The sequence below is a fragment of the Canis lupus genome, chromosome 14 (genome assembly GCF_011100685.1).
Source record: "Canis lupus familiaris isolate Mischka breed German Shepherd chromosome 14, alternate assembly UU_Cfam_GSD_1.0, whole genome shotgun sequence".
Taxonomy (NCBI): Eukaryota; Metazoa; Chordata; class Mammalia; order Carnivora; family Canidae; genus Canis; species Canis lupus.
The window spans coordinates 35,487,384-35,514,541 of NC_049235.1; the positions used below are offsets into that span (position 1 = coordinate 35,487,384).

Genomic DNA, 27,158 nt, shown 5'->3' on the forward strand with positions numbered 1-27,158 from the left:
ATTTTAGGGAGGTCAGAATTATTAAGAGATGAGGAAACTTGAGGATATTCAAGTGCATGGTCATTGAATGGCACATGAATTAACTACATCTGACTACTTGCATTGCTTTGCCTATCACAGCATGTTTATTCAAAGGTGATCAGAAATTTAAATTTTAGCAGAAAAAAACTAAAATATGTGTCCTTATTAAAACAATACAAAAGACATGTTTTTCATTTGTATTATAGTTACTGTGTTTTGAATACACAGAGGAGAATGAGATTGATGTTGGCTGAGAGAATCAGAGGCTTAGTTTTGTTTGGAAAATGTGTACTCTTTCCTCACTCGCTAATTTTTATTCTTTTCTTGGTAGCTCTGTGTGTTTAAAGTACTATATATGCAGCTTTGAAATAAGCCCTTTTATTTTACACCCAATACTCACATGTTTATTTCTGCTACTATATTTTATTCTTGTGTTGCCACCCAACTCAGGGGAGACTCATAGCAATAATAGCTAACAAATAGTTAACAATTCTGTGACAGGCACTGTGGTAAGGGGTAAATTAACTTGTTTAATTCTTACATCAATTCTTGGTGGTAGGAGCATTCCTTTATAAATTGGTGTTTTCTGCTATTCCGAACCTGATGTGGAGAAAGTACTATGTTGAAAGGAAGGATCATTATAAGGTACATGCACTTCAGGATCAATTTAAACCATAGATAAAGTAGATGTTTTTTTGGGTCATATTATATATTATTTATCATAGTTTTCTCTAAGTGAAGAAACCAAGTTGGTGTATGTATAACCTGAAAAGTGAAGTAAGTCTAAGCTACGTAACATGAGTGAATAAAGTAGTAATTGCCTAAACGTCTGTTTTATGATTATAGTGATAGTATGTAATTATCATGGTTTTACTTTTTAAAAAACTATTTAACTCAGTATAATTAAAAAAAGATTCCTCAATAAAGAGATGTTTGCTTAAAGTATGGACGAATGAGAAATATCTATAAAACTTAATCATTTGTTTAGTTTTCATTCCTGTATTTTCTAGAGTGAATGAGATCTATTGCTTACTGTGGAAATGGATATAGCATCTTTCATCTGAGGGTCTCAGTGCTTTTCAAATAATGTCTCATGAATCCTCACAGCACTTTGGTGAGGTAGGTAGGTGGCAAGTATTATTATCTTCATTTTACAGATGGAGAAATTAAAGCCACCACAGGGTTAAATGATTTATGTGTAGTCCCACAAACCTGATATAGAGGCAGCCTGAGCTACTTACATGAGAATACTGTATTTTAGGAGGATTTGCATAGTAAAAATCATTAAATCATTGTCCCTTTGCTATTTTATTTGACACAGATTAACTATCAGAACAAATATGGTAGCTTTAAAATGTCCATATGGAATTTTTTTAATCCTTTCTTTAGAAATAGAAAATATAATACTCTTTCCCCCCCTCCCCAATTTTTAGGTCAGCAGCAAGGACAAGATGGAGTAAAGGTCCAACAAGCCACAATAGCTCCTGTAACTGTAGCAGTTGGAGGAATTGCTAACGCAACGATAGGTGCTGTTAGTCCTGACCAACTCACACAAGTGCATTTGCAGCAAGGCCAGCAAGCTTCTGATCAAGAGGTACAACCTGGCAAGAGGCTTCGAAGAGTTGCCTGTTCCTGTCCTAATTGTAGGGAAGGAGAAGGAAGGTAAATACTCTGTTACCAACTTTATCTCTCTGGATGGCATAAAATAGTTAAAACCAAGTCATTGGTTGGTACTTTGATCACTAGAATGTCACTAGCTTTGTAGCACAGAAGTGGAGATACAATATTGTTATGATAGGGATTAAATTGAGCTAGTCAAAGAATGGAGTTTTAGTGGTTTACTAACATATAGCTTATACTTTTTAAAAAAATGGTTTCCATGTTTCATTAATTATGTAAAAACTTTAATTTTATTGATGCAAAATTCACATACCATACAATTCACTCATTGTACTTTTCCTTGGTTTTTAGTATATTCACATAGTTGTGCATCTGTCATCACAATTTTAGAACATTTTCATCACCTCCAAAAGAAACACCTATATTTTTTAGTCATCACCCTTTTGTCCTCCAGTCCTCCCAGCTCTAGGCAACCATTGAACACATTTCTGTCATTATGCATTTGCCATTCTGGACATGCATATAAATGGACTCGTGCAATTATGTGATTTTTTTGCACCTGGTTTCATTTATGTAACATAATGTTTTTAAGGTTTATCCATGTTATAGCATGTATTAGGTATTGGTACTTCATTTTTTTAAATGAATTAATATCATTCCATTATATGGATACACAGTATTTTACTTATCCATTTATTTATCAGTTGGTGGATACTTGGAATTTTTCCACCTTTTGGCTACAATGCTGCTTATAAACATTTTTGTACAGATTTTGGTGTGGACACAGGTTTTCATTTCTATTAAATGTATACCTAGGAATGGAATTAATGATCCATATAGTAACTTTAAGTCTAACCATTTAAGGAACTGCTTATTTTCCATAGCTATACCATTTTACATTACCACCAGTAGTGTATGAGAAAGTTCTACTTGTTGCAAACACTTGTTATAATTTGGCTTTCTGTTTATAGCTTTTTTTTTAAATTTTTTTTTAAAATTTTTTTTAATTTATTTATGATAGTCACACAGAGAGAGAGAGAGAGGCAGAGACATAGGCAGAGGGAGAAGCAGGCTCCATGCACCGGGAGCCCGACGTGGGATTCGATCCCGGGTCTCCAGGATCACACCCTGGGCCAAAGGCAGGCGCCAAACTGCTGTGCCACCCAGGGATCCCGTGTTTATAGCTTTTTTAATGTGTGTGAAGTGTATCTCAGTATGGTTTTAATTTGCATTTTCCTGATGACTTCATTAGTTAAGTGTGTTTTTATGTGCTTATTGACCATTTGTATATCTTTTTTGGACAAATGTCTGTGGAGATCTTTTGCCCATTTATCTTAAAATAAAAAAAAAAAAAAAGAGAGAGACGCCTGGGTAGTTTATTTGGTTTAGCAGGCAACTCTTAATTTCTGTTCAGGTCATGATCTCAAGAGTCCTGGGATTGAGCCCCATGTAGAGCTCCACACTCAGCGAGGGAGTCTGCTTGAAGATTTCTCTCCCTCTGCTCCTCCGCCTGCTTGCTGTCTCTAAAATGAGTGAATCAATTTTTTTTTTTTTAAGATTTTATTTATCCATTCGTGAGACACACACAGAGAGAGGCAGAGACGCAGGCAGAGAGAGAAGCAGGTTCCACGCAGGGAGCCATGTAGGACTTGATCCCAGGACTTCAGGATGATCATGCCCTGGGCCGAAGGCAGATGCTCAACTGCTGAGCCACCCAGGTGTCTTTTTTTTTAAGATCTTTTGCCCATTTTAAATTAGTTTTTAAAGTTAAATTGTAATAGCTCTTTATATATTCTGGATAAAAGTTCCTTATCAGATACACAATTTGCTAATTTTTTCTCCAATTCTGAGAGTTCTCTTTTTACTTTCTTGATAATGCCAAAGACACTTGCAATTCTTTGTGAATTTTAGAATTAGCTTGTCAGTTTCTACAAAGAAGACAGGTGGGATTCTGATGGAGGTGTACGGAATCTTTAGATTAGCTTAAGAAATATTGACAACAGTATTGTGTTCTGATCCTTATTCATGGTATGTGTTTTTCTGTTTATTTAGAGATCTGATTTCTTTTGACACTGTTTTGTAGTTTTCAGAGTATAAGTTTTACACTTTTGTTAATTTGTTCCTAAGTATTTTATTCTTTTTGATCCTCTTGTAAATGGAACCTTTTTTTTATTGTTCATTGCAAGTGCATAGAAATACAGTTAACTTTTGTTTATTGATCTTGTATCCTGCAGCCTTACTGAACTCTTTTTTTTTTTTTAATGGATTCATTAGGGTTTTTATATATGTAAGATCATGTCAGATAGAGATAGTTTTACTTCATCCTCTCCACTCTGGATGACTTTTATCTCTATTTAACCTAATTGTTCTGTCCAGAACCTATAGTGTAACATTGAATAGAAGTGGCAAGAGTGGACATCCTTGTTTTGTTTCTGATCTTAGGGAAAAATGCCCAATCTTCCACCATTAAGTATGATATTAGCTCTGAGCTTTTCACATATGCCCTTAAATAAGAAAGCTCCCTTCTATTCTTGCTTCATTGTGTTTTTGTCATGAAAGGGTGTTGGATTGTTTCAAATGGTTTTCTGCATCCGTTGAGGTGATCACATAGTTTCTGTTCTTTATCAGTATGATGTGTTATATTAATTACTTGTCAGATGTTAAAGTACTTTTGCATTTGTGGAATAAATCTGACTTAGTCGTGGCATATAATTCTTTAAATATGTTGTTATATTCAATTTGCTAATATTTTGTTAAGGATTTTTGCATCTCTGTTCATGAGAGAGAACTGTTCAGTTTTCTTACGTCTGTTTGCTTTTGGTAAGGGTAATTTGGCCTCATAGGATGAGTTGGGAAGTGTTCCCTCCAGTCTTATTTTTTGAAAAAGTTTGTGAAGAACTGATAATAATGCTTTAAATGTTTTGTGGAATTCACCAGTGAAACTATCTAGTGCCTGGGCTTTTTCTTCTGTAATATTTTTGACTACTAACTCAGTCTCTTTACTGTTAAGGTTTTTTTTCTGAGTGTTCTTGAGTCAGTTTTGATACTTCGTATCTTTTGAGGAATTTATCCACCTCATCTAAGTTATTTAAGTAATTGGCATACAATTATTCTTGGTATACTTTTATAATTTTTTTTATTTTATTTCTGTAAGGTTGGTAATGAGTCTTCTTTCATTTCAGAGTCTAGTAATTTTTTTCTTCTCTTTTTTTCTTGGTCAGTCTACCTAAAGGCTTGTTCAGTTTTGTAGACCTTCTCAAAAATCAAGTCACATCAGCTTTTGGTTTCATTGATTTTTCTCTGTTGTTTCTGTATTCTCTATTTCATTAGTTCCTGCTCTGTTCTTTATTATTTCCTTCCTTCTGTTTGCTTTATTTTAGATTTAATTTGCTTTTTCCATTGTCTTAAGATGGAAGGTTAGGTTATTGATTTAAGATCTTTATTAATGTAGGCATTTAGAGCTAAAAATTTCTCTGTAGGTATTGCTTATTTCTATGTATCCCTTAAATTTTGGTATGTTGTATCTTCATTTCCTGCTTTCCGTTTGGATTTCTTTTTTGACCCACTGGTTTTGACCCACTGGTGTATTGTTTAATTTCTAGGTATCTGTGAATTTTACACTTTCCTCTATAATTGATTTCTAGTCTCATGTTCACTGTTATTTGTTTTTCATTGAGGTTTGTTTCATGGCCTAGTGTGTGGCTTATCTTGGAGAACATTTTATGTGCATTTAAGAAGAATGTATATTTTGCTACCATTTGATGGAGTATTTTGTGGTTGTCTGTTAGGTCAAGTTTATCAAGTCTTGTTTCCTTGTTGCTTTTTTGCCTAATTGATTGGCTTTAAATCTCCCTGTATCTTTCTGTCTTTGAATGTCAACTATGTCACCTGTAGACAGCATGTAGTTGGATATTGGTTTTTTTTGTTTGTTGTATTTTTCTTGAGATTGGTTTATTAGAAAGAGAGTAGGGGGAGGAGCAGAGGGAGATAATCTTCAAGCAGACTCCCTGCATCCCTGCTGAGTACAGGGCTTGATGCTGGTTCAGTCCCATGACCCATGAGATCATGACCTTAGCCAAAACCAAGAGTCAGCTGGATGTTTGACTGACTGAGCCATTCAGATGCCCCTTTTGGTTTTGTTTTTTTTTTTTTTCAAATCTAATCTGACAAAATCTGTCTTTTGATTGGATTGTATGATCCATTTACATTTGATATTGATATAGTTGAATTTGTGTGTTTCATTTTGCTTTTTGTTTTTTGTGTCTCATGTCTTTTTGTTTCTCTCTTCCTTTACTGCTCTCTTTTGCATTAAGCAAATATAGCACTTTAATTTGTAAAGTAGCATTTTAATTTTGTTAATGATTTTTTTCACTGTATTATTTTGAGTTACTTTAGTAACTGTTCTTGGCCTTACCATATATATCTTATCATAATCAGCTTAAAGTTTATTAACTTAATTCCAGTGATATGTTATTTTTTATAGGTCTGTTTCCTTTTGCTTCCTTTTGTGATGTTATTATTGCATATTATATAAATTGTTATAATACATATTATGTCTGCAAGTGTTACAGATCCAACAGTACATTGTTATAAATTATTGCTTTATATAATGTTGTCATTTAAAGAAATTGAGAGACCAGAGGGATTTCAGGGTCACCAAGAATAATTTGGAGGTTGCCAGGGCCTCGTTTTAAAGTGTTTTCACGTCTGATGTTTGAGGTGGGGGGGGGGGGGAGTTGAGAGAAGATGAGCAAGTATATATAACTTTTGCTTTGTTAATTTTATCCTAGTTCTCTGTATTTGTTCCTCATATTTGAGTTCCTTTCTGGCATCATTTTCTTATCCCACTACAACTTTGCTCCCACCTCCCTGCTTTGTGCTCTTACTGCAAATGTGTTAAATAGATTACATTTCTATAATATTATGGGCTTGACAATACATTTTACACTTACTGTTTTATAAAATTATTTTTTAAATCATGTAAGACAAGAAATATGCACTTACACTGTCCTCTATAATTATATAATTACCCTCGCTAGTGCTCTTTTGTTTCTTTGTGTGCTTTTGAATTACTTTCTGGGTTCAGTTGATGCAACCTGAAGAACTTCTTTAGTCTAGTTTCTTGCAAAGCAGGTCTGCTCAAAACAAATTCTCTGTGTTTGTTTATCTGGGAATATCTGTATTTCACCTTTATTTTTGAAAGGCAGTTTTGCTGGATAGAGTCGTGTTGTTTCAGTTTTTTTCTCGAGTACTTTGCACATGTTTTCATTCTGTCTTTTGACCTCCATTGTTCTGCTGAGAAGTAGTTCTTTTACCGCAGTTCCCTTGTAAGTGACAAGTTGTTTTTCCTTTGCAGCTTTCAAGACTTTGTCTTTGGGTTTCAGGATTTTCAGTATATGAGGTGTTTGTGGATCTGTGAAGTTATACTGCTTGCAATATTGTATGTATAGATCCATGTTTTTCAATAAGTTAATATTTTTTCCACTGCCTTTTCTCCTCCCTTTTTCCCTCATCTCTCTGCTTCCCTCACTCAGACTTTGGTGTCCCACATTTCTCAGGCACCTTGTTCATTTTCCTTTGTTCTTGTTCTTGTCTGTTTTTGGATTGCATAATCTCTATTGATCTATCTTGAATTTTGCTATTTCTTTCTTCTCTTGATTCCCTCTAGTGAATTTTTCATTTCACTTGTACTTCTTGTCTCCACAATTGCCTATTGTTTTTTTTTAATCACTTGTAACTCTTCACCGATATTTTCTGTTTGATGTGACATTGTTATTATACTTTGCTTCTTTAATCATGGTGTTCTTTAGTTCTTTAAACATATTTATTAATGGCTACTTTGAAGTCTTGTTAATCTCTTTGCTCTCACAGTTTCACTTGCTTGTTTTCTTTTTGTTTGTTTGTTTGTTTTTGAGTGTATGGGTCATATTCCCCTATTTTATTTTTGGCATGTTTCATATTTTTTTTGGAAACTGGATGGTATAATGTATTGTAGCAACACTTAGTACTGCTCCCCTGCCTTTCCCCACTCCTGACTTATTGTTTGCTTGCTTATGTAGTGACTGACTGGGTTATTTTGGTGAACTGCAGCATGAAGCATGTTGCTCCTCAGTGGTTGTAGAATTGGGTATGCTTAGTGACCCTGGATGACAGTGGTTTGTGCAGGGATCTTTGTCCTGTCCCTGACCACACCCAGCTGTTAAACTCTCCTAATTGTTAGCTGATTGTTTCATTGTTTGCAAAATGCCCTGTAACCTGTATTACAGACTGATCTAATCAGATTCTTCCTAAGGACTAGATCAACAGGTCTGTGTTTGAGATTTATTCTGACTTTGGAGAGCTACTCCAGTTGCCTCTTTCCTCGGGTCTTTCTGACAACCTAGTCAGCCTATAGTTTTGCCTGTTTCTCCAGTATATCTGTTAGTCTCCTCCCAATTGTGTTTTGCAGTAGACTCCACTGTTTTTAAGAGTGCCCTTAGGCTCAAACTTTTTCACACTGTGTTTGCAAATGAATTTGATTCCTTTGGGAAGAGATTTGGAGTTCTCTTTTATGCTGTGCTTCCTCACTGGCCAAGATCTCTTTGTTATGGCTCTTGAACTTGGGGTTGGGATACTGGTACATTCTTTGAGGAGCATCCTTGTTCTAGGAGCGGAGTTTTGGTGGCAGGGGAGCAGCAGTAGCCTCAGGTTTTCTTGGCTTGCTTCTGCTGGCTTAGAAGTTCTGATGTATGCCCGGCAAATGAGCTGAGTCAAGGATTATCTGTCCTGCAGTATTCTCATCGTGCCCTATCCAAGGTAGAGCTGGAGTCTCTCGAGTTGGATTTGGATAGAAAAGAGTTCCCTACCTGTCAGCCATACTTGCCTGGAACTTAGCCTCAGCAACAGATAAGTGGGGGTAGAATGAAAAATGCTGACATCTTCCCCCTTCCTGGGGAGATATCCCTCCAATTGGGGGGTGAGAAAAGGGAACCCTTTCCTTGGCTGTATCAGTCTAGAGTGTTTCTATGTCAAGGGAGGTGACGAGGCAGAGGGATAGAGGGTTGGGTTTTAGTTCAAATACCATAGACTTTCACTATTTTTACACTTATTTTATTGAGTATCTATTTATTTATGTGCTGTGTGCTCATAGAACCGTTTCCAGAGACTGTAGATGGTATTTGTTTGTTTTTTTGTTTTATAATTTTCACTGGGGAGTGGACCCATGGAGCTCTTCATGCTGTCTTGCTGGAAGTGAAACTCTGAACCTTACTCTTTTAAGTGGGGATTATCATTCTTTGGCTCTTTAGAGAAGAATTTCAAGCGTCTTGAAAAGCTTAGAGACTTTTTTTTCCCAAGGGAAGAGAGCCTATTAGGGAAGGAACATGAAGTCCATGGTAGAACATGAATTTTGTGAGATAAACATGTTTTCATATTAGTTTTGAGTTTAGTACATAACTCTTTTTTTAATTGAAAATTTTCTGATTCTTAACTACAGTTGTGGCATCATGAGTTTTAAAACCCATTTAGAAATGCATCCTTTAAGAACCTTGATCCTCATCCCCCCCCCCCTTTTTTTCATAATTATAAGCTTGGTGTTTGGGATGTAATTAATGTTTGGCTCTTGTTTTTGTTAGAGGCAGTAATGAACCAGGAAAAAAGAAACAGCATATCTGTCATATTGAAGGATGTGGAAAAGTTTATGGCAAAACATCTCACCTCCGAGCACATCTTCGCTGGCATACTGGAGAAAGACCTTTTGTATGCAACTGGATGTTTTGTGGCAAAAGATTCACAAGGAGTGATGAGCTTCAGAGACATAGAAGAACCCATACAGGTTAGTTGGCTTATTTTAGGGCTTGTACATTTTACTAATTTTTTAGTGTTCAGTTGAAAATTGTAGGATAGTTTAGCTATGAAATTGGAAATATGCAAATTAAAGACAATTCACTTTAGTGATTTTATGAGATGTTTAAGATAAAAAATTTTTACCTCATTTCCGAGATATGTTTTATTCTACTTTTTGTAAGGTTTATCAGCATAAGTACGTAACATGAAATATATTCATTCCATTTGATTATTTTGTATTAGCTTGTTGAATTCATGTATATTAGTTTTTGCAGTATTTAAATAGGTGAAGAGAGTATAATTATGATGTTATTGGTGACCTTTGTTATTTTTTTGGGTTTTTTACAATTTAGAAAAAAAGACTAAAGTGTAAGGAATAATGTAACAAATATATACTTCTCATTTAGAGTTTACAGCTGTTAATATATTTGTTATTTTTTAAGACAAATTATATAAATTTGACATCATCTTTGTCCTCTCAAAGACAATAGCTACCATGAATTTACACTGTAAGTTGTTAGTACAGCTTTAATACTCTTATATATACTGTTCATGGATGTATATGTAAAATATTGGTTTTACGTGTTTAGAAATTTTACATAAATGGTATAATACCATAATTCAGTTATCATTGTTTTAAGATGTATTGAGTATATATGTGTACATATAAGTATATGTATATAGGTTTGTAGTACTTTTAACTGCTACTTAGTATTCTGTTAATATGACTCTGCCATACTGTATTAATCCATTCCTTCTACTACTTAAATCATCATTAGATTTTTTGCTGTCACAAACTTTGTTACTGTGAAAATACAGTGAACATGTATGTGAAGTAGAATTATTGGACCATGGAGAATTCTAAAGAGTTGCTGTTACTATCTCTGCTTCACTAGCAGTAACTGAGAGTTTCCATTTTGCCATATGTTCACCAATATTCAGTAGTGTTAGCTTTTGAAAATTGTCGGTGTGGGGCACCCAGTTGGCTCAGTCAGTAGAACATGTAACTAGATCTCAGGGTGATGAGTTCAAGCCCCACTTTGGGTGTGGAGCCTACTTTAAAAAATAGATAAATACTCTTACTGCTTAAAAGAAAAAACATTTTTGTAAATCTAAAATGGTTTCTCATTTTTTTAAGTAGTCGTTTTCCTGGCTATCCATGAGATTAAGCGTCTTTTTATGTTTGTTGGTTATTTATATTTCTTTTTCTGTTGATTATTTCCTTGCTCAGTTTTCTTTTGGGTTGTTTTCCTTTTTCTTACTGATTTATATGTTAAAATTTCTTCCTATATTGCTAGTCTTTATCTTTTTGCTATTTTATGTCACATGGATATTTTACATTTTTATTTAGTCAGATATGTTTTTTTCTTTTGTCCTTTGCTTTTCTTATTTTTAATGAAATACTCTCCTATCCTAAGATCATAAAATTGTTTGTTTCTGTTAAGATTTTATTTATTTGAGAGCAAGAGAGAGCGAGCGAGCGCAAGTATATGGGAGAGAGCACAAGCAGGGTGTTGAGGGAGGCAGAGGGAGAGGGAGAAGCAGACTCCTTGCTGAGCAGGGAGCCCGACACAGAGCTCAATCCTAAAATCTTGAGATTATGACCTGACCAAAGGTAGATGCTTAACTGAGTGAGCCACCTAGGCACTCCTCAAGATCATAAAGTTTTTAAAAACATTTTCTTCTAATGCTTTAAAGTGGGTTTTTTTTGTGGGTTTTGTCCCTTTTTCTAAGTTTTACATAGAACCACTACCCTCTCTACTTAGAATATGTCTGATACACATTTGAGTTTCAGTATTTAATTGTTGAATAAATTAATAGTTGGGATAATCTTTCAAATTAGACTTTACCCCTGAACTTATACCAAGGTACATGGGAGAGAGAAGAGGAAATAGAATTGACGTGTATTGATCAGCTACCATACATCACATGTTTCAAATAAATAATCTCCTTTGATTCTAACAGTAACACTGTGAGATAGATATTAGCTCCATTTTACAGATTAGAAAATAGTCTCAGAGAACAAAAAATAGTTGTTAAATTTATTAAAAGTTTAGTTTGATATGTACATAAATTAGTAGGCAGATGAGTCTTAGTATACTGGCTGAATCCCTTAGTTAGCATAATGCTAAAACTAAGAATTTTAGTTAAAAAATTTTTTAAAGGTTCCCATATGGTATTGCATTGGAGCTTCTAATAATGCCACCTCACCATTGATACTGGCATACATACATACATAGTGTGATTAATCCCATAACTGTGTTGATGTCTGTTTTAAAAAAATGCTCTGCTGTTAATATCAGTATGATAGGATACAGTATTTCTGCTCTGGATTAGCAGTGGGACAAGTTAGGGAAGCCAAGAAAAATTGCCCCTTTCTTTGATTTGGAACCTCACATTGTGATTTTATCATTTTATTTGAGAAATATGAGTCTCTAAAGCCTCTCTTATCACATATCCACAATCCAAGAGATATATAAAAACAAATTTATCTAAGGGTTTATATACTCATATACTTCAAAACCAAATTATTAATGGTTTGGAGGCATATTTTCTATTTAAAAAAAAAGATTCACATCATTATAATCTACTAGCCTGAATAATTCAGAATTTAATGTATTTTAAGCTTACTTTCAGTGTTCCAGACCTCTTGAATACATTATATACAAAATTTTGTAATTAAACGTTACATTGAAAACTGTTAAGCTTAAATCAGTATGCTGCTGTTACTTTTAGTGACCGATTATAGTAACTTCTAAGTATTAAAGTTTTTTGTTTTTGTTTTTGTTTTTTAGATTTTATTTATTCACGAGAGAGAGAGAGAGAGAGAGAGAGAGAGGTAGAGACACAGGCAGAGGGAGAAGCAGGCTCCATGCAGGGAGCCCGATATGGGACTCGATCCCGGGACTCCAGGATCACGCCCCGGGCCAAAGGCAGGCGCTAAACTGCTGAGCCACCCAGGGATCCCCGTATTAAAGTTTTTGAAGAGAATATGAAACAATATCTTTTGAAATGAATAAGTGTTGATTAAGCATTTAATATGTTAAGTTGAAAGCCTTGGCCATTCATTTTAAGAACGATGTTTTATTTAAAGGCCAACCACTACGCTAAGTAGAAACTCAGTACCTTAATATGAATGAATATATGAGTTACTTTTATTGATTACTGAAAATAGTGGGGTTTTTTGTTTGTTTGTTTTTGTTTGTTTTTTTGCTTTTTGGAAAAACATTTTTTTTTTTAGTTTCCAAAGGAATGCATAATCATAGGGGCACCTGGCTAGCTCAGTCAGTAGAGCACACAACTCTTAATCTTAGGGTTGTGAGTTTAAGCCTCACGTTGAGCTTACTTCAAAAAATAAATAAAATCTATCAAAAAAATTAAATCATAAAGTGGTTACAATGCTAAGGGGATTGCTTTTTAAAATTAGTTTTAAATTTTAGTTGACATATGTTAGTTTTAGGTGTACAACACAGTGATTTGACATTCTGTATACATTATGAAATGCTCACCACAATAAGTGATTGCATCTGTCACTGTACAAAGTTATGACTGTATTCTTTGTGCTGTACTTTACATCCCTGTGACATACTCATTTTATAACCATAAGTTTGTGCCTTTTAATTCCTTCCCATCACCTATTTTGCCCATCTCTCCACCCCACTTCCTTCTGGCAACAACCAGTTTGTTCTCTGGATTTATGAGTCACTTTTTGTTTTGTGTTTGTTGTTTTGTTCTTTAGATACCACATTTAAGTGAAATCCTGTGGTATTTGTCTTCGGTGTAACTTACTTCACTTAGCATAATGCCTCCTATCATCCCTCTTTTGCAAGAAGGCAAGATTTTATTCTTTTTTTAATGGCTTAGTAATACTCCACTGTCCTATATACCACATCTTCTCTATCCATTTATCTGTCAGAGGATACTGGGGTTGCTTCCAGATCTTGGCTATTGTAAATAACACTGCAGTAAACATAGGGATACATAGGGCTTTTCAAATTAGTGCTTTCTTCTCAGAAGAGGAATTACTGAATTGTATGGAATTTTTATTCTAATTTGTTAAGGAATTTCCATATTATATTCCATAGTGGCTTCCACAGTACATTCCTGCCAACAGTACATGCAGATTCCTTTTTCTACATCCTCACCAACAATTATTTTTTGTTTTTTTTGATACCAGTCGTTCTGACAGTTGTGAGGTGATAGCTCATTGGAGTTCTGATTTGCATTTCCTTGATAATTAGGGTTGTTGAGCATCTTTTCATGTATCTATTGGTCACTTGTACATCATCTTTGGGAAAATGTCTATTCTAGTCCTCTGCCCATTTGAAATCAGATTTTTTTTGGTGTTGTCTGAATTCTTTATATATTTTGGATATTAATCCCTTATTCGATATATCGTTTACAAATATTTGGGGGGGGGGGGCAGCCCGAGTGGCTCAGCGGTTTAGCGCTGCCTTCAGCCCAGGGCGTGATCCTGGAGATGCAGGATAGAGTCCCATGTCAGGCTCTCTGCATGGAGCCTGTTTGTCCCTCTGCCTGTGTCTCTGCCTCTCTCTCTCTCTCTCTCTCTCTTTTTCTCATGAATAAATAAATAAAATCTTAAAAAAAACCCACAAATATTTAAGGGGATTCCTTGCCCCATCCCATGTTCTAATCCCTAAGAGAACCATTTTTAATTTAGTAACTATTTTTGCATTTTTATTCTCCCGGTGATAATTGTTATATATCTAAATAATACTCTTATTGTTACCCATATGTCAGTATTAGACACTAACCCTTCTTGCATTGAGAATTAAGAATTTACCTCACTTTACACCATCTGATGATGTTCAAATTTTTTTAAAAGTGCAGGCCTCATGCTATCACTTGACTCACCACTCTGTGGTACAGATATTAGCATGTATGTCTTTCATTCATTCCTCATTGTTTTACCTCTTAACCTCTCTTACATAAAATTTTACGTCTTCTCTTTCTCTTGATGTTAAAATGTTTACTTTTTTCCAATAAGCACTGTTCCTTTGTTCAGTAGCTTATTAGTTCCTTTTTTTTTTTTTTTTTTTTTTTTTAGATTTTATTTACTAATTTGAGAGACAACATGAGTGGGGCAAAGGGAGAGGGAGAAGCAGACACCTCACTGAGCAAGTAGCGCAACTTGGGGCTTGATCCCTGGCCTGTTCCAGATATCATAACCAGAGCCCAAGGCAGACCCTTAACTGACTGAGCCACCCAGGCATCCCTAGTTTAGTTTAGTCACCAGGCATCTAGCTTAGTTTAGTTCGTAAAGTGAAACACCAATAAACAAAATAAACAATAATTATGTTTATACTATGTGATGTGATAAGTGATTATATATCCTTTCCTGTTTTTTCTTGAAGTTTCTAATTGCCTTCCCCCCCTTGCATTGGCTAACTTAATCACCTCCTTTTGTTATTTCACCTTTTCAAGAAAAAATATCAGCTCCATCCAATTTTTCCTTTTCTTCAGAGGTTCCAGCTTTCTAATAAGTTTGCATAGGTATAATCTTGAGACTTCTCTTCCCTGCTGTATTCGTTTTGATAAAGTGTTCTCAAGATCTTCTGCCTTCATTTTGCTTGGTTTACTTCATTCTGTAAAACATTCTGAAATGCTTCCTACAGTACAGCTCTAGGAAGTAACTTGTCTGAAAATGTTTTTATATTGCTTTCCAACTTAATAGATGGCTTGGCTAATACAGAATTTTAGGTTGTAAATGATACCCGAAACATTAGTGGCAGTGCTCTATCCTTTTCTTACATCTGTTTTACTAGTATGAAGTCCATTGTTACTCTTTTCTTACTTTTTTGTAGATCTGATTTTCCTGTCAACTTTTAAGAGCGTATTTACTTACTTATTTATTTGTATTTTTTCTTTGAAATAATTCTACACTTACAGAAGAAGTTGTAAAAATAGTACGGAGAGTTCCTATGTACCCTTTATGCAGCTTCGTCTAATACTACATAATCCACATAACTTATGAAAACTAAGAAGCTAACATTGGTGTAATATTAGTTATTAAATTACGGACCTTTCCACAAATAATACTTTTTCTGTTCCAGGATTCAGTCCAGAATACCACATTGCATTTCTTTTTTTTTTTTTTTAATTTTTTTATTCATTTATGATAGTCACAGAGAGAGAGAGAGAGAAAGAGGCAGAGACACAGGCAGAGGGAGAGGCAGGCTCCATGCACCGGGAGCCTGATGTGGGATTCGATCCCAGGTCTCCAGGATCGCGCCCTGGGCCAAAGGCAGGTGCCAAACCGTTGCGCCACCCAGGGATCCCCCACATTGCATTTCTTATGGTTATTTAGTCTCCTGTAATCTGAAATTTCCTTACTCTTTTTTTTGTTGTTGTTTTTTCTTACCTTGGCAGTTTTGAAAATTAGGTACTTTATAGGCTACCCTCCAATTTGGGCTTATTTTCTCATGATTAGACTGAGATTATGAACTGTTGAGAAGTATATCATAGACATCATTGTGCTTTTTCATCTCATCAAGAAGTATACCATGTCAGTGTGTCTTACTGCTGGTGAATTCATTAAGATAGTGTATGCCAGGTATCTCCATTGTGAAGTTGTTGTTTTTTTTCTTTCTATACTCTTTTTTTTTTTTTTTCTGGTACTTTCTATACTCTTTATTAGAAGCAAGGCACTACTAAGTCCATTCTACACTGAAGGGCCAGTGAAGTAAGCTTCACCTTGTGGAGGGAGAAGTGGCAAAGAATTTATTAAAACTAGTTTTAGTAAATGTGTGAGGTGGGTTAGGGAAGGAGGATTCTTTGAATCTATGCAAATATCATATTTCTCTGTAAAGAAAATTCTAATGTTTCCCTTTTAGCATTCCTCATTATTTCTGGCCTACAGCAATTACTTTGCTGTTTTAAAAGTCGTTTCTGTTTTGCTCTTTCCTTGTACAATTTTCAGTTTCTTTCGATTCTTGTGCAAGGAAGATTTATACCTTTTTCTCCAGTTATTTGCTTATTTAATCATTCATTTATATGGACCCATGAGTATTTATTTTATTTTGGGGTTATAATCCAATATTGTCATTATTTTCTTGCTCAAATTGTTCCATCTTTGGCCACTTTAGAAGTTGTTTTAGATTACCTCCTTGTGCTTTTTACATACTCCCATTCTGGTTTTCTTTTGACTGTAAGAGTTTCTGTTAATAATTTTTATGTTCTAATTAACTTCCTAATTATGTATGTTACATAGTTTTTCATTTATTGGGCAGACTGGTTGGACTCTTCAACTTTGGGTTCTCCCTCTTCCCCTTCCTACCCTCTTTCATTCACCCTTTTTTATTCTCTATTCTTTTTGCAGTCTTACTTCATGTAAGTTGGACTCCCTATATTGATTTATTTTTAATATCTTACAACTTATTTTTTTGTCTTTTTACCTTTTAGTTTCTGTGAGATTTCTTAACTTTATATTCGGATATTTCTTTTGAATATTTTCTTAATTTCCAAGAGTGCTTTCTATTATTTTTTATAGCATACTCTTCTTATTGTAGAAATGCAGGAGCTTACTGACAATCTCGGAGTTTTCCAGCTAGATATACATTTTTTAATACTTCTATTTTCTCCAAGGTAATTTTTTTTTTGTCTGTACCTTGCCTTTTTCTGATGTTGTAGGCTTTCCTCAATTATCCAGGGTCCTTTGCTTATTCAAGTTGATGATGATTGTGATAACTATGTTTAAGTAAAGGAAAAAGTTTTATGAACTGGTGACTTTCATTCTAGGCAATTGGATAGGGACAACTGTGAGTTATACTGCAAGATACCTAATTACCAAAATTCAGTAATATACTGTGGGACCACATTTTAGTAGATACAAACCATCAAATATTCTGACCCAGTTTTTTGATAGTAGGATTAATAGTCCATGTACAGACTTTAATTTACTATTATATATTTTATATCCTCTTCTTCCCATTTTGAGTCTGAAACTTTTACATAATTCTACAGAAGATAGATTGGCTCTCTTCTAGATATATCCTCTTCCTTAATAATCTCTATTCTAGTCTTCAGAAATTTGATGCAATCAAAACTTGTATAACTTTCCATAACACAAGTGAGTTTCATAGGATTTTTTTCCCTCCTTTGTCTCCTATCATTGACCTTGTGGGCACTGAATAGCAAGTGTCACAGCAAACACCATATATATATCCACCCAGAGGACTGAGAAAAGAGGCCCTTGTGCTCTGAGGCCAGCCCTGTTTGTAGGTTGCACTGCAGTAGTGGCAGCAGAGACACCTAAAAAACCTGAGAAAATACTCGTATCTCTGACCAAAGGACCCCAGAACCTTGTTTTTCATTGAATGTGAGGGAATCACTATTATTTATCTCTCTTGCCATTTTACTCTGAAGGTTATGGCAATCATATGTATGTGCAGGATAGTATAGGAAGACCTAAGAATTCTGGCTTTCTGGCCAGAGGAACCAAGAAGGACACCTGGGGTTTGAGAAGGCATGAGGGCAATTTTGCAGAGATCTGTAAAAGGTGATCCCTGATTTCATTAACGGAACAAAAATTCTGTGCTCGCCCCTAGCTGTACATGCACAGAACAGATCCAAAGAACCATAATAAAGGCTTCAAGAACTGAACTATCTTATAAACCATCACCTGATTGCCAGCATGTGCTGAGCAGACCTAAACATAACAGTCTTTGAAAACAAATTAATATTGAAACTCATGCCCAAAGAAGGCAAGATAGAATTAGTCTGAAACTGAATGGGTTAGTTACCTACTAAAACAAAAACTTACATTCCCCACAGGACTCAGAGTGACTACAACATAATATCCAAAATGTCTAGGATACAACCCAAAGTTATTGGACATACTGTGAATCTAAGTAAATCTCACTGTGTCAAGATGATCCACATGTTGGAATTATCAGACAGTGACTATAAAGAAGCTGTTAAAACTATCAGCCATAGAGTAAAGGTAAATATGTTTGAAATAAAAAGGCAGAAGTTTCCAGAAGCAAAATTGAAGCTCTAAAAAAGAACTAAATGGTAATTTTGGAACTGAAAAAAAAAATGCATTATGCAAAGTTAAAAATTCCTTATATGTGCTTAACAACAGAAATAACAGGGAAGAATCATTGAAGTTGAAAACAGATCATTAGAAATTACACAGTCTGAAGAACAGAAGAAAAAGATCAGGTGGAAAACATTAACTGGGTCTCAGGGAACTGTGAAACTTATAAAATTAGTGTCATTGGAGTCCCAGAAGGAGAAGAGGGAAAGATTGATATAGAAAAATATTTAACAAAATAATGATTGAGATTTCCTATATTAGGTCTAAATTATGGGTTTATGAGGCTCATTGAATATCAAACCGAATTGACAGGAATCCTGCCCGATACATGATAATCTGCTAAAAATTAAAGATAAGGGAAAAAATCTGAAAGGAACCTAAAGCAAATGACATGTAATGTATAGAGGAATAGAAATTTGAGTGATGGATGATGCTCTTAAGAAACTGGAGGACTTAAAAAAAAAAGAAAAAAGAAAGAATTGCCAACTCAGCATTTTATACCCAGCAAAAGTGTCTTAAATAAGAAAGACAAAAATATTTTCAGATGAAGAGAATCTAAGAATTTGTTGTCATCAGATCTACTCCAAAAGAAGTACTTAAAGTTTTTTTAGGCTGAAGGGAAAGGATACCAGAGGAGAATTGGGAATTTAACACAAAAGAACAAAATACATAAAGCAGTCTATTATTCCTCTGCTTAAATTTTTTAAAAATGTGTTTGTTTAAAGGAAAAATTTTAGTAGTGGTGAGTCTTTAATATATGTGAATATAATATATTTGTTAAATATAATGGAAAGTGGAGAGGGTAAAGAAACCTGTATGATTGAAAAGCTTCTTTGTTTTAGTGTGAAAATATAGAACACAGTATATATATTGTGAAAAGTTAGCTATATATATTGCAATTCCTTTGTCAATTACCAAAAATACAGAGATTCTGGGGTGATAGGGTAATAAATTAAAATAGGATGCTAAACAATATTCACATAATCAAAAAGAAAGAGAAAGGAAAAACAAAAATGAAAAACAGGATAGAAATGGAAAACAACAAAATTATGGACTTAAATCTAATCAAGTAAGTGATTATATACAATGCTAATGGTCTAAACCTAACAAGATAAAGGTTGTTGGATTACATTAAAAATTAAAAATTAAAATTAAATATTGTGTACCAAAAAACCCACTTAAAAGATCATAATATGGATAAATTTAAAAGTATAGGAAAAACATACATGCCATGCAAAGACTAATCAAAAGAAAACTTAAGTTCTATATTAATATAGCAAAGTAGACTTCATAAAACAGTGAAAATTACTAGGTATGACAAGACATTCTATAATGATGGAATGGCTCATTTTACATGAAGGGATTAACAATTCTAATTGTAATAGGCACCTAATAACAGTTCTAAAATCTATAAAGCAAGACTGGATAAAACTAAAAGGTAAACTAGAGCAATCCACAAATTACTCTTGTAGAGTTGATACTCTTTTCATAATAATTGATACAAGTAGAAAAGTAGAAAGAGTATAGAACATTATCAGTCAATTTGCCCTAATTGACGTTCATAGAGTACTCAAGCCAATTGCAACAATACTTAAATTTATTCATAAGTACATAGAACATTCTGGAAGATAAACCATATTCTGTGCCATAAGTTATACCTTAACAAATTAAAAGAATAGAGATTATGCAAAGTATGCTCAGATCATAAGATAATTAAACTAGAGGTCAGTAACAAAAACATCTGAGAAATCCAAATTTGGGAAACTAACCAACACATTTCTGATTAACCCTGTAGGTCAAGGGGATATCTCAAGGGAGATTAGAAAATACTCTCAACTGAATGAAAAGACATATCAAGATGTGTGGGATGTAGATATAACAATATTTGGAGGGCATTTATGGCAGTGACTGCTTTTATTAGTAACAAAGGGTGACAAAATAACAAGGAATCATTAGTCAATAATTCTTCAGTAGAATAAGTTTCTATCTTAACTAAGAAAAAAACAAATGAATTAAACCCAAAACAGGAAGTTAGGGAGTAATAAATAGGATAAAATAAATGAAATTGAAAATAGAAAAGTGATCTAATAGAGAAAATTAGTCCTCGAAAATTAGTTTTCTTTGAAAAGATAAAATTGGTGAGTCTTTAGCTAGACTGACAAAAATTTATCAATGCCAGGAATGGAAGAGGAGAGCCCCTATAGACAATATAATAATAGAGGAATGCTGTGAATAATTCTATACTCTGAATTAGAGAACTTGGATGAAATGGACCAACTCCTTAAAAGACACAAATGACCAATACTTGCTCAAGAAGAAATAGATAACATGAATAGTACCATATCTATTAAAGAAATTGAGTTTTAGGGAAAACTTTTGACAAAGAAAAATCCTAGGCTCAGATGGTTTTATTGAAAAATTCTATATTAAGTAATAAATGATACTAGTTCTGCACAATCTTTTTTTTAGAGACTAAATGAGGGAACACTTCTTAACTATTTTATGAGGCCTTCATTACCATGATGCCAAAGCCAGACAAAGACATTACTAGGGGGAAAAAAAAACCAGACCAGTAGCCTCATAAATGCAAATGTCAGAATCCTCAACAAAATATCAAACCAAGTCCAGTAATATATTAAAAGAATAATGTATCATGACTCAGGAATGAAAGGCTGAGTGAACATTTTAAAGTCAATTAGTTGAAATAATTTACCATATTAACAGAAGGGAAAAAAAATCACATGATTACTTAAATATATATACAAAAAGTATTTGGTAATATCTGCATTCAGTTTGATAAAAATTCTCAGCATACTAAGAATTTAAGGTTATATTCTTAAGTAGAGGACATTTATAAAAAATTATATATATATATATATATATATTTTTTTAAGATTTTATTTATTCATGAGAGACAGAGAGAGAGGCAGAGACCTAGGCAGAGGGAAAAGCAGGCTCCTCACAGAGAGCTCGATGTAGGACTCGATCCCAGAACCCTGGGATCATGCCCTGAGCCAAAGGTAGACACTCAAACACTGAGCCACTTGGGCGTCCCTATGAAAAAGCTATAGTTAATATCATACTTATGATGAAGGACCTAATACTTATATATAGAATCAGGAACGAGGAAAAGATGTGATTTTTTTTTTTTTAAGTTGGCATGGAGCCCTATTACAGGCCTTGAACTCACAACCCTGAGATCAAGACCTGAGCTGAGATCTAAAGTTGGACACTTAACCGGCTGAGCCACTCAGGTGCCCCAAGATGACTGATTTTTATCACTCTCTTCACTCTAGTACTAGAAGTCCTACCTAGTGCAATAAGCAGGAAAAAAAAACCACACAGATTCTAATAAAATAAGTGTCTTTATTTGCAGACAACAATAAGTGTCTATTTAGATATACCTTGGCATCTACAAAAAAGCTGTGTTTGGCAAGATTGCAAGATACAAGGTTAATATACCCACCATTTGCTTCGACATGGATGGAACGAACTGGAGGGTATTAGGCTGAGTGAAATAAGTCAATCGGAGAAGGACAAACATTATATGGTCTCATTCATTTGGGGAATATAAAAAATAGTGAAAGGGAATAAAGGGGAAAGGAGAAAAAATAAGTGGAAAATATCAGAAAGGGAGACAGAACATGAAAGACTCCTATCTCTGGGAAACGAACAAGGGGTGGTGGAAGGGGAGGTGGGCGGGGGGGGGGCTGCCTGGGTGATGGGCACTTGACGGGATGAGCACTGGGTGTTATTCTATGTGCTTGCAAGTTGAACACCAATAAAAAATAAATTTATATAAAAAAATATATATATATGATGAATTGTCTTAACTACATACTAGCAATGAACAACTAGATACAAGTAGCTTAATAGTGTCATTTTTAATAGGGTGAAAAGAATAAAATACTTTGTTGTAAGTCTAACAAAATATATGCAAGATATCTATATTGAAAACTAAACATTGATGAAAGAATTAAAGATGATTTATTCATGTAGACATATACCATTTAGTGGATTCCATGGCCCATATTGTTTTGATATCAGTTCTCCATATATATATATACAGATTCAGTGCATTCCTTCTTAAAATTGCGGGAGTATTTTGTAGATCGTAAGTTGATTCTAAAATTTATATGAAAGGCAAAACAATTAGATAGTCAAAACAGTTTTTAGAAAACAAAGTTAGCTGATTGACATTAAATGATTTTAAATTTTCTTATAAAGCTACAGTATTTCAATGCTGTGAGGTTTTGGTGAAAAAGAAGGACACATAGATAAGACCAAGAAGAGAATTCAGAAATTGACCCACACAGATATTATGCAACAATAATTCTATGGAGAAAGAACAGTCTTCAAGAAATGGTTTGACCATTTGTCAGAATTGACCAGCCACATGTAGAAAAACAAGAGAGTACTGCCTCCAACAGAGAGGAATGAATTATTAATACAACCACAATGATGAAATTCAGATGCTTTGTGTTAAGTGAGCGATCCCACCATCCACCATCAAAAGACTACCTATTGTATGATTTCACTTATATATGACATAATATGGAAATTAAAAACTCCAGAGACAGAGAACAGATTATTGTTTTCTAGGGCATAGGGAGAAAAGAACCCAACTATAAGGAGGCATCATGAAGGAATTTTTGGAAGTGATACCAACTTCCATATTTTTATTTTGATGATGACTAAGAGATTTAATACATTTGTCAAAATTCATAGAGCCGTATACCAAAAAAGAGTGATTTTACTCTGTATAAATGAAAACATAAGGTTTTGAAGTGGGAGACAAACTCTTCTTTGAGAAATTGTAACATAAAAAGGGAGAGATTATGGTTCTTCTTTTTCTTCTTCTTCTCTGTCTCTCTTTTTAAAAATCCAAAACCATTTTCTTTTCAGCCTCATACATATGCCTCAGTGTCTATCATACAGCACTTCTCTTAACTCTTCCAAGGATAATAGGATATACAGCTAGAGGAACTTGTAAAAATGATTTCATGCATCCCTATCGTTTTATAAATAAGGACTAAACTTAAGTCTTATGAGGGCCTTCTTTACTAAGGTCCAAACTTCATTCCTTGAGCCAAGTTAAGTGATTAGTGACCAGTAAGAAGGAGCCATGGGAACAGTAGAGTAAACAAACTCAGACAGGCAGCAACAGCCACAACTAATATTTCTGAGTCCTTTCAGTGCCCAGGGAGTTTTCTAAATGCTTTTTTTTTTTCATTCATTTTCTCTTTTAATCCTTTGAACAGTAACATAAAATAGGTATCTCTGTTATTCCTAGTTAAAAATGAAGAAACAGAATTGAAGAGAGAAGTTGCCCAAAATTACATGGCTAGTAAGTAGGTAGAGCAGAGTCAAAATTTTTAACCTGAACTAGAACCCAATTCCTACAAAAAAAGAAAGTATCATATGTCAGGACCTGCAGGCAGTTCAGTGTTTGGAATGATAATATTTATGACAGTAGATTTTTTTTTTTAATGGTAGACAGAGATTGGTTATCATAGTATGTTATACACTATTTAATTTTGTTTTTCCCACAGCCTTAGGAAATGAGGAACCACTAAAAGTTTTCAGCAGTTAATCAGATGGTCATCTTTTTATTTTAGACATTTGGTATTTGTAGGGAGAAGAGACTTATATGGAATAATTTTGAGACCACTTAGTGAAGATGATAGGGATTGTTGACAAGATCTTAACTAGAACCGAATTTGTAAGAATATGTGAGGCCAGATCAAAAATTAATAGTGTAATAAAATTGACAGGACTTGGTGATTATTAAATGTGAGAAAAGAGATAATAGTGATAACTGCTACCAGTTGAAAAGAGGCTTATTGGAGAAGGATAAGTATATTGTAGAATTGTCTACCTCCCTTCAATTCTGTTTTGTTTCTCATAGTTTGTTTTGGGGCTCTGTTCTTAGGTGCATATATATTTATAGTAGCTATATCTTCTTGAGGGAGTGAGTCTTTTATCATTATAAAGGATTCTTGTCAGTAGTAATTATTTTTATCACATTTCTGTGTTATTAATATAATTATTTCAGCTGTCTTTTGCATGATAACATCTTTTTTCCATCCTTTTACTTTTAGCCTATGCATGTCTGAGTTTAAAGTGAGCCTCTGGGATCCCTGGGTGGCTCAGCGGTTTGGCACCTGCCTTTGGTCCAGGGCGTGATCCTGGAGTCCCGGGATCGAGTCCCGCGTTGGGCTCCTGGCATGGGGCCTACTTCTCCCTCTGCCTGTGTCTCTGCCCCTCTCTCTGTCTCTCATGAATAAATAAATAAAATCTTAAAAAAATAAATAAAGTGAGCCTCTTTTAGCATATAGTTGGACCATGTTTTTCTTTAGTTCATTCTGGCAACCTCTGCCTTTTAATCAGAACCTCTAATACTTTCACAAGTGATACAATTACTGATGAGGACTTCTGTCATTTTGGTATTTGTTTTCTACATGTCTTTTGTCTTTTTTGTTCTTGTATTCCTCTATTATTAGCATTTGGTATTAAATATTCCTTGTGTGTTATTTTTTAACTCTTGTCATTTCTCTATAGTATTAATATATTTTCTTAGTGCCCACCTGCTTTTAGGATTACAATTCACATTTTAAAATAATCAAGCTGCAAATCTGCTAGCAATACATTCTTCAGTTTTTATTAATCTGAGAATGTGAGTTTTTCCTCCTCTTTTAAATATTTATTTATGTATGTATATGACAGAGCAAGCTCAGGGTTTAGGGGCCGAAGGAGAGAGACGACAGACCCAGTGGCGCAGTGGTTTAGCGCCGCCTGCAGCCTTGGTGTGGTCCTGGAGACCCGGGACCCAGTCCCACGTCGGGCTTCCTGCTTGGATCCTGCTTCTCCCTCTGCCAGTGTTTCTGCCCCTCCCTCCCTCCCTCTCTCTCTCATGAATGAATAAAATCTTTTAAATAAATAAATAAATAAGCATTTGTAATAAAATTGACCAAATGATTTCTATATTCAAATGAATAATTGCTGAAGGAGGAAATGAAGTTATTCATTATGTAAATTGATGTCCCTATAAAGTCAGTCTCAAATGTCAGCTCATCAATCAGAATAGCATTTGGATTCCTATTTGTTTTTGGTCAGATTCCTCATTATTTTAATAATTATCCAAATCTTACTGGGGCATCTGGCTGGGTCTGTTGGTGGAGTGTGAGACTTTTGATTTCAGAGTTGTGAGTTCAAGCCTTGTGTTGGGCAGAGATGACTTAAAAATATTTAAGTCTTATTTCCGTTGTCTTTCCCACTCAGCCTCTCTTTACTCTTAATTCTTCTACCTCAAGAAAATTTAAGCCACATGATTTCTCTGAAATTATTATATATAGATCCCCCCTTTTAATTTACTTTTATCTCCAAGTAATGATAGAATTGAGGGTACTCATGAAGAGATTTGTTTAGATACTTTAGGCTGGGTAGGTAAAAAAAAAAATGTGTCTAAGAGGGACTGTTAAGTTGAATGTATTGGAGGAGAGAGTTGAAGGGATCCAAAAAGCCTCCCAGTTTGAATAACTAGGCTTCTTAGAACAAATCAAAAAAATTACTTCTTTAATGTAGATTATAAAAGTTGTACAGAGCTATATACTATATACTAAAAAATTATATATAGTTGACCCTTGAACAGCACAGGTTTGAACTATATGGGTCCACTTATATGTAGATTTTTTTTTTTAAATACCCTAAAGTACTGCAAGTGCATTTTCTCTTCCTTACGCTTTTCTTAGTAATGTTTTCCTTTCTTTACTTTATTGTTAGGATACAATATATAATTAACACAAAATATGTTCGTGCTATTGGTAAGGCTTCCAGTCAGTATTTATAGGCCTTTATTAGTAGCTAAGTTTTGGGGTAGTGAAAAGTTATGTACAAATTTTCAACTTGTAGATATGGGGGTCAGTGTTTCTAACCCCTTGTTCAAAGATCAGCTGTATATGCTACCTGTGAATATTTGGTAAAGTAATTCATGAGCTAAGGGGTATGTTTTTTACCTAGTTATAACAAATGCCAGACATTTAAAAGAATCTCTCTAGTGGGTTGAATTGTGTGTCTTAGAGATGTTCAAATCCTAATCCGTGATGAATGTGACTTTATTTGGAAATAAGTTTTTTGCAGATTAAATAAAGATGAAGTCATACCATGTACCTAAGATTTAGGACCTAGCGGGCATAAATAAACTGGTATCTTTGTAAGAAGGGAGAAGATGCAGAGACACAGGGAAAGGCTGTATGAAGACAGAGGCAGAGATTAGAGAGATACAGCTACAAGCCAATAAAGGCCAAGGATTGCTAGAAGTCACTAAAGCTGGGATGAGGCATGGAAAGATTCTTCTCTAGAGTCTTTGGTGGGAGCATTGCTTTACTGACACCTTCATTTTGGACATCTAACCATCCAGAACTGTGAGAGACATCAATATCTATCATTTGAAGCCACTCAGGTTGTGTTATTTTCTTACAAAAGCCCGGGGAAACCAATACAGTCACTTAGTTTGTTCCTGAAATTAATTTTAATTTGTAAATTTTAATTTATAAATATTAATATTAAAAATTAATTTTAGTCTATGTGTTACCATTACAAACAGAAATAACATTAATTCATAAAGTATGTTTTA

General features: G+C 34.3%; 1 protein-coding gene across 1 annotated transcript in view; it reads left to right on the forward strand.

The window, feature by feature from the left end:
- Window positions 1-27,158, forward strand: part of SP4 (Sp4 transcription factor) — a 76,745-nt gene that overhangs the window by 42,162 nt on the left and 7,425 nt on the right. Inside the window, exons 4-5 of the mRNA XM_038557073.1 lie at window positions 1,455-1,683; window positions 9,255-9,454. Coding sequence (XP_038413001.1) covers window positions 1,455-1,683; window positions 9,255-9,454 — 429 coding nt within the window. The remainder of the gene's footprint in view (window positions 1-1,454; window positions 1,684-9,254; window positions 9,455-27,158) is intronic.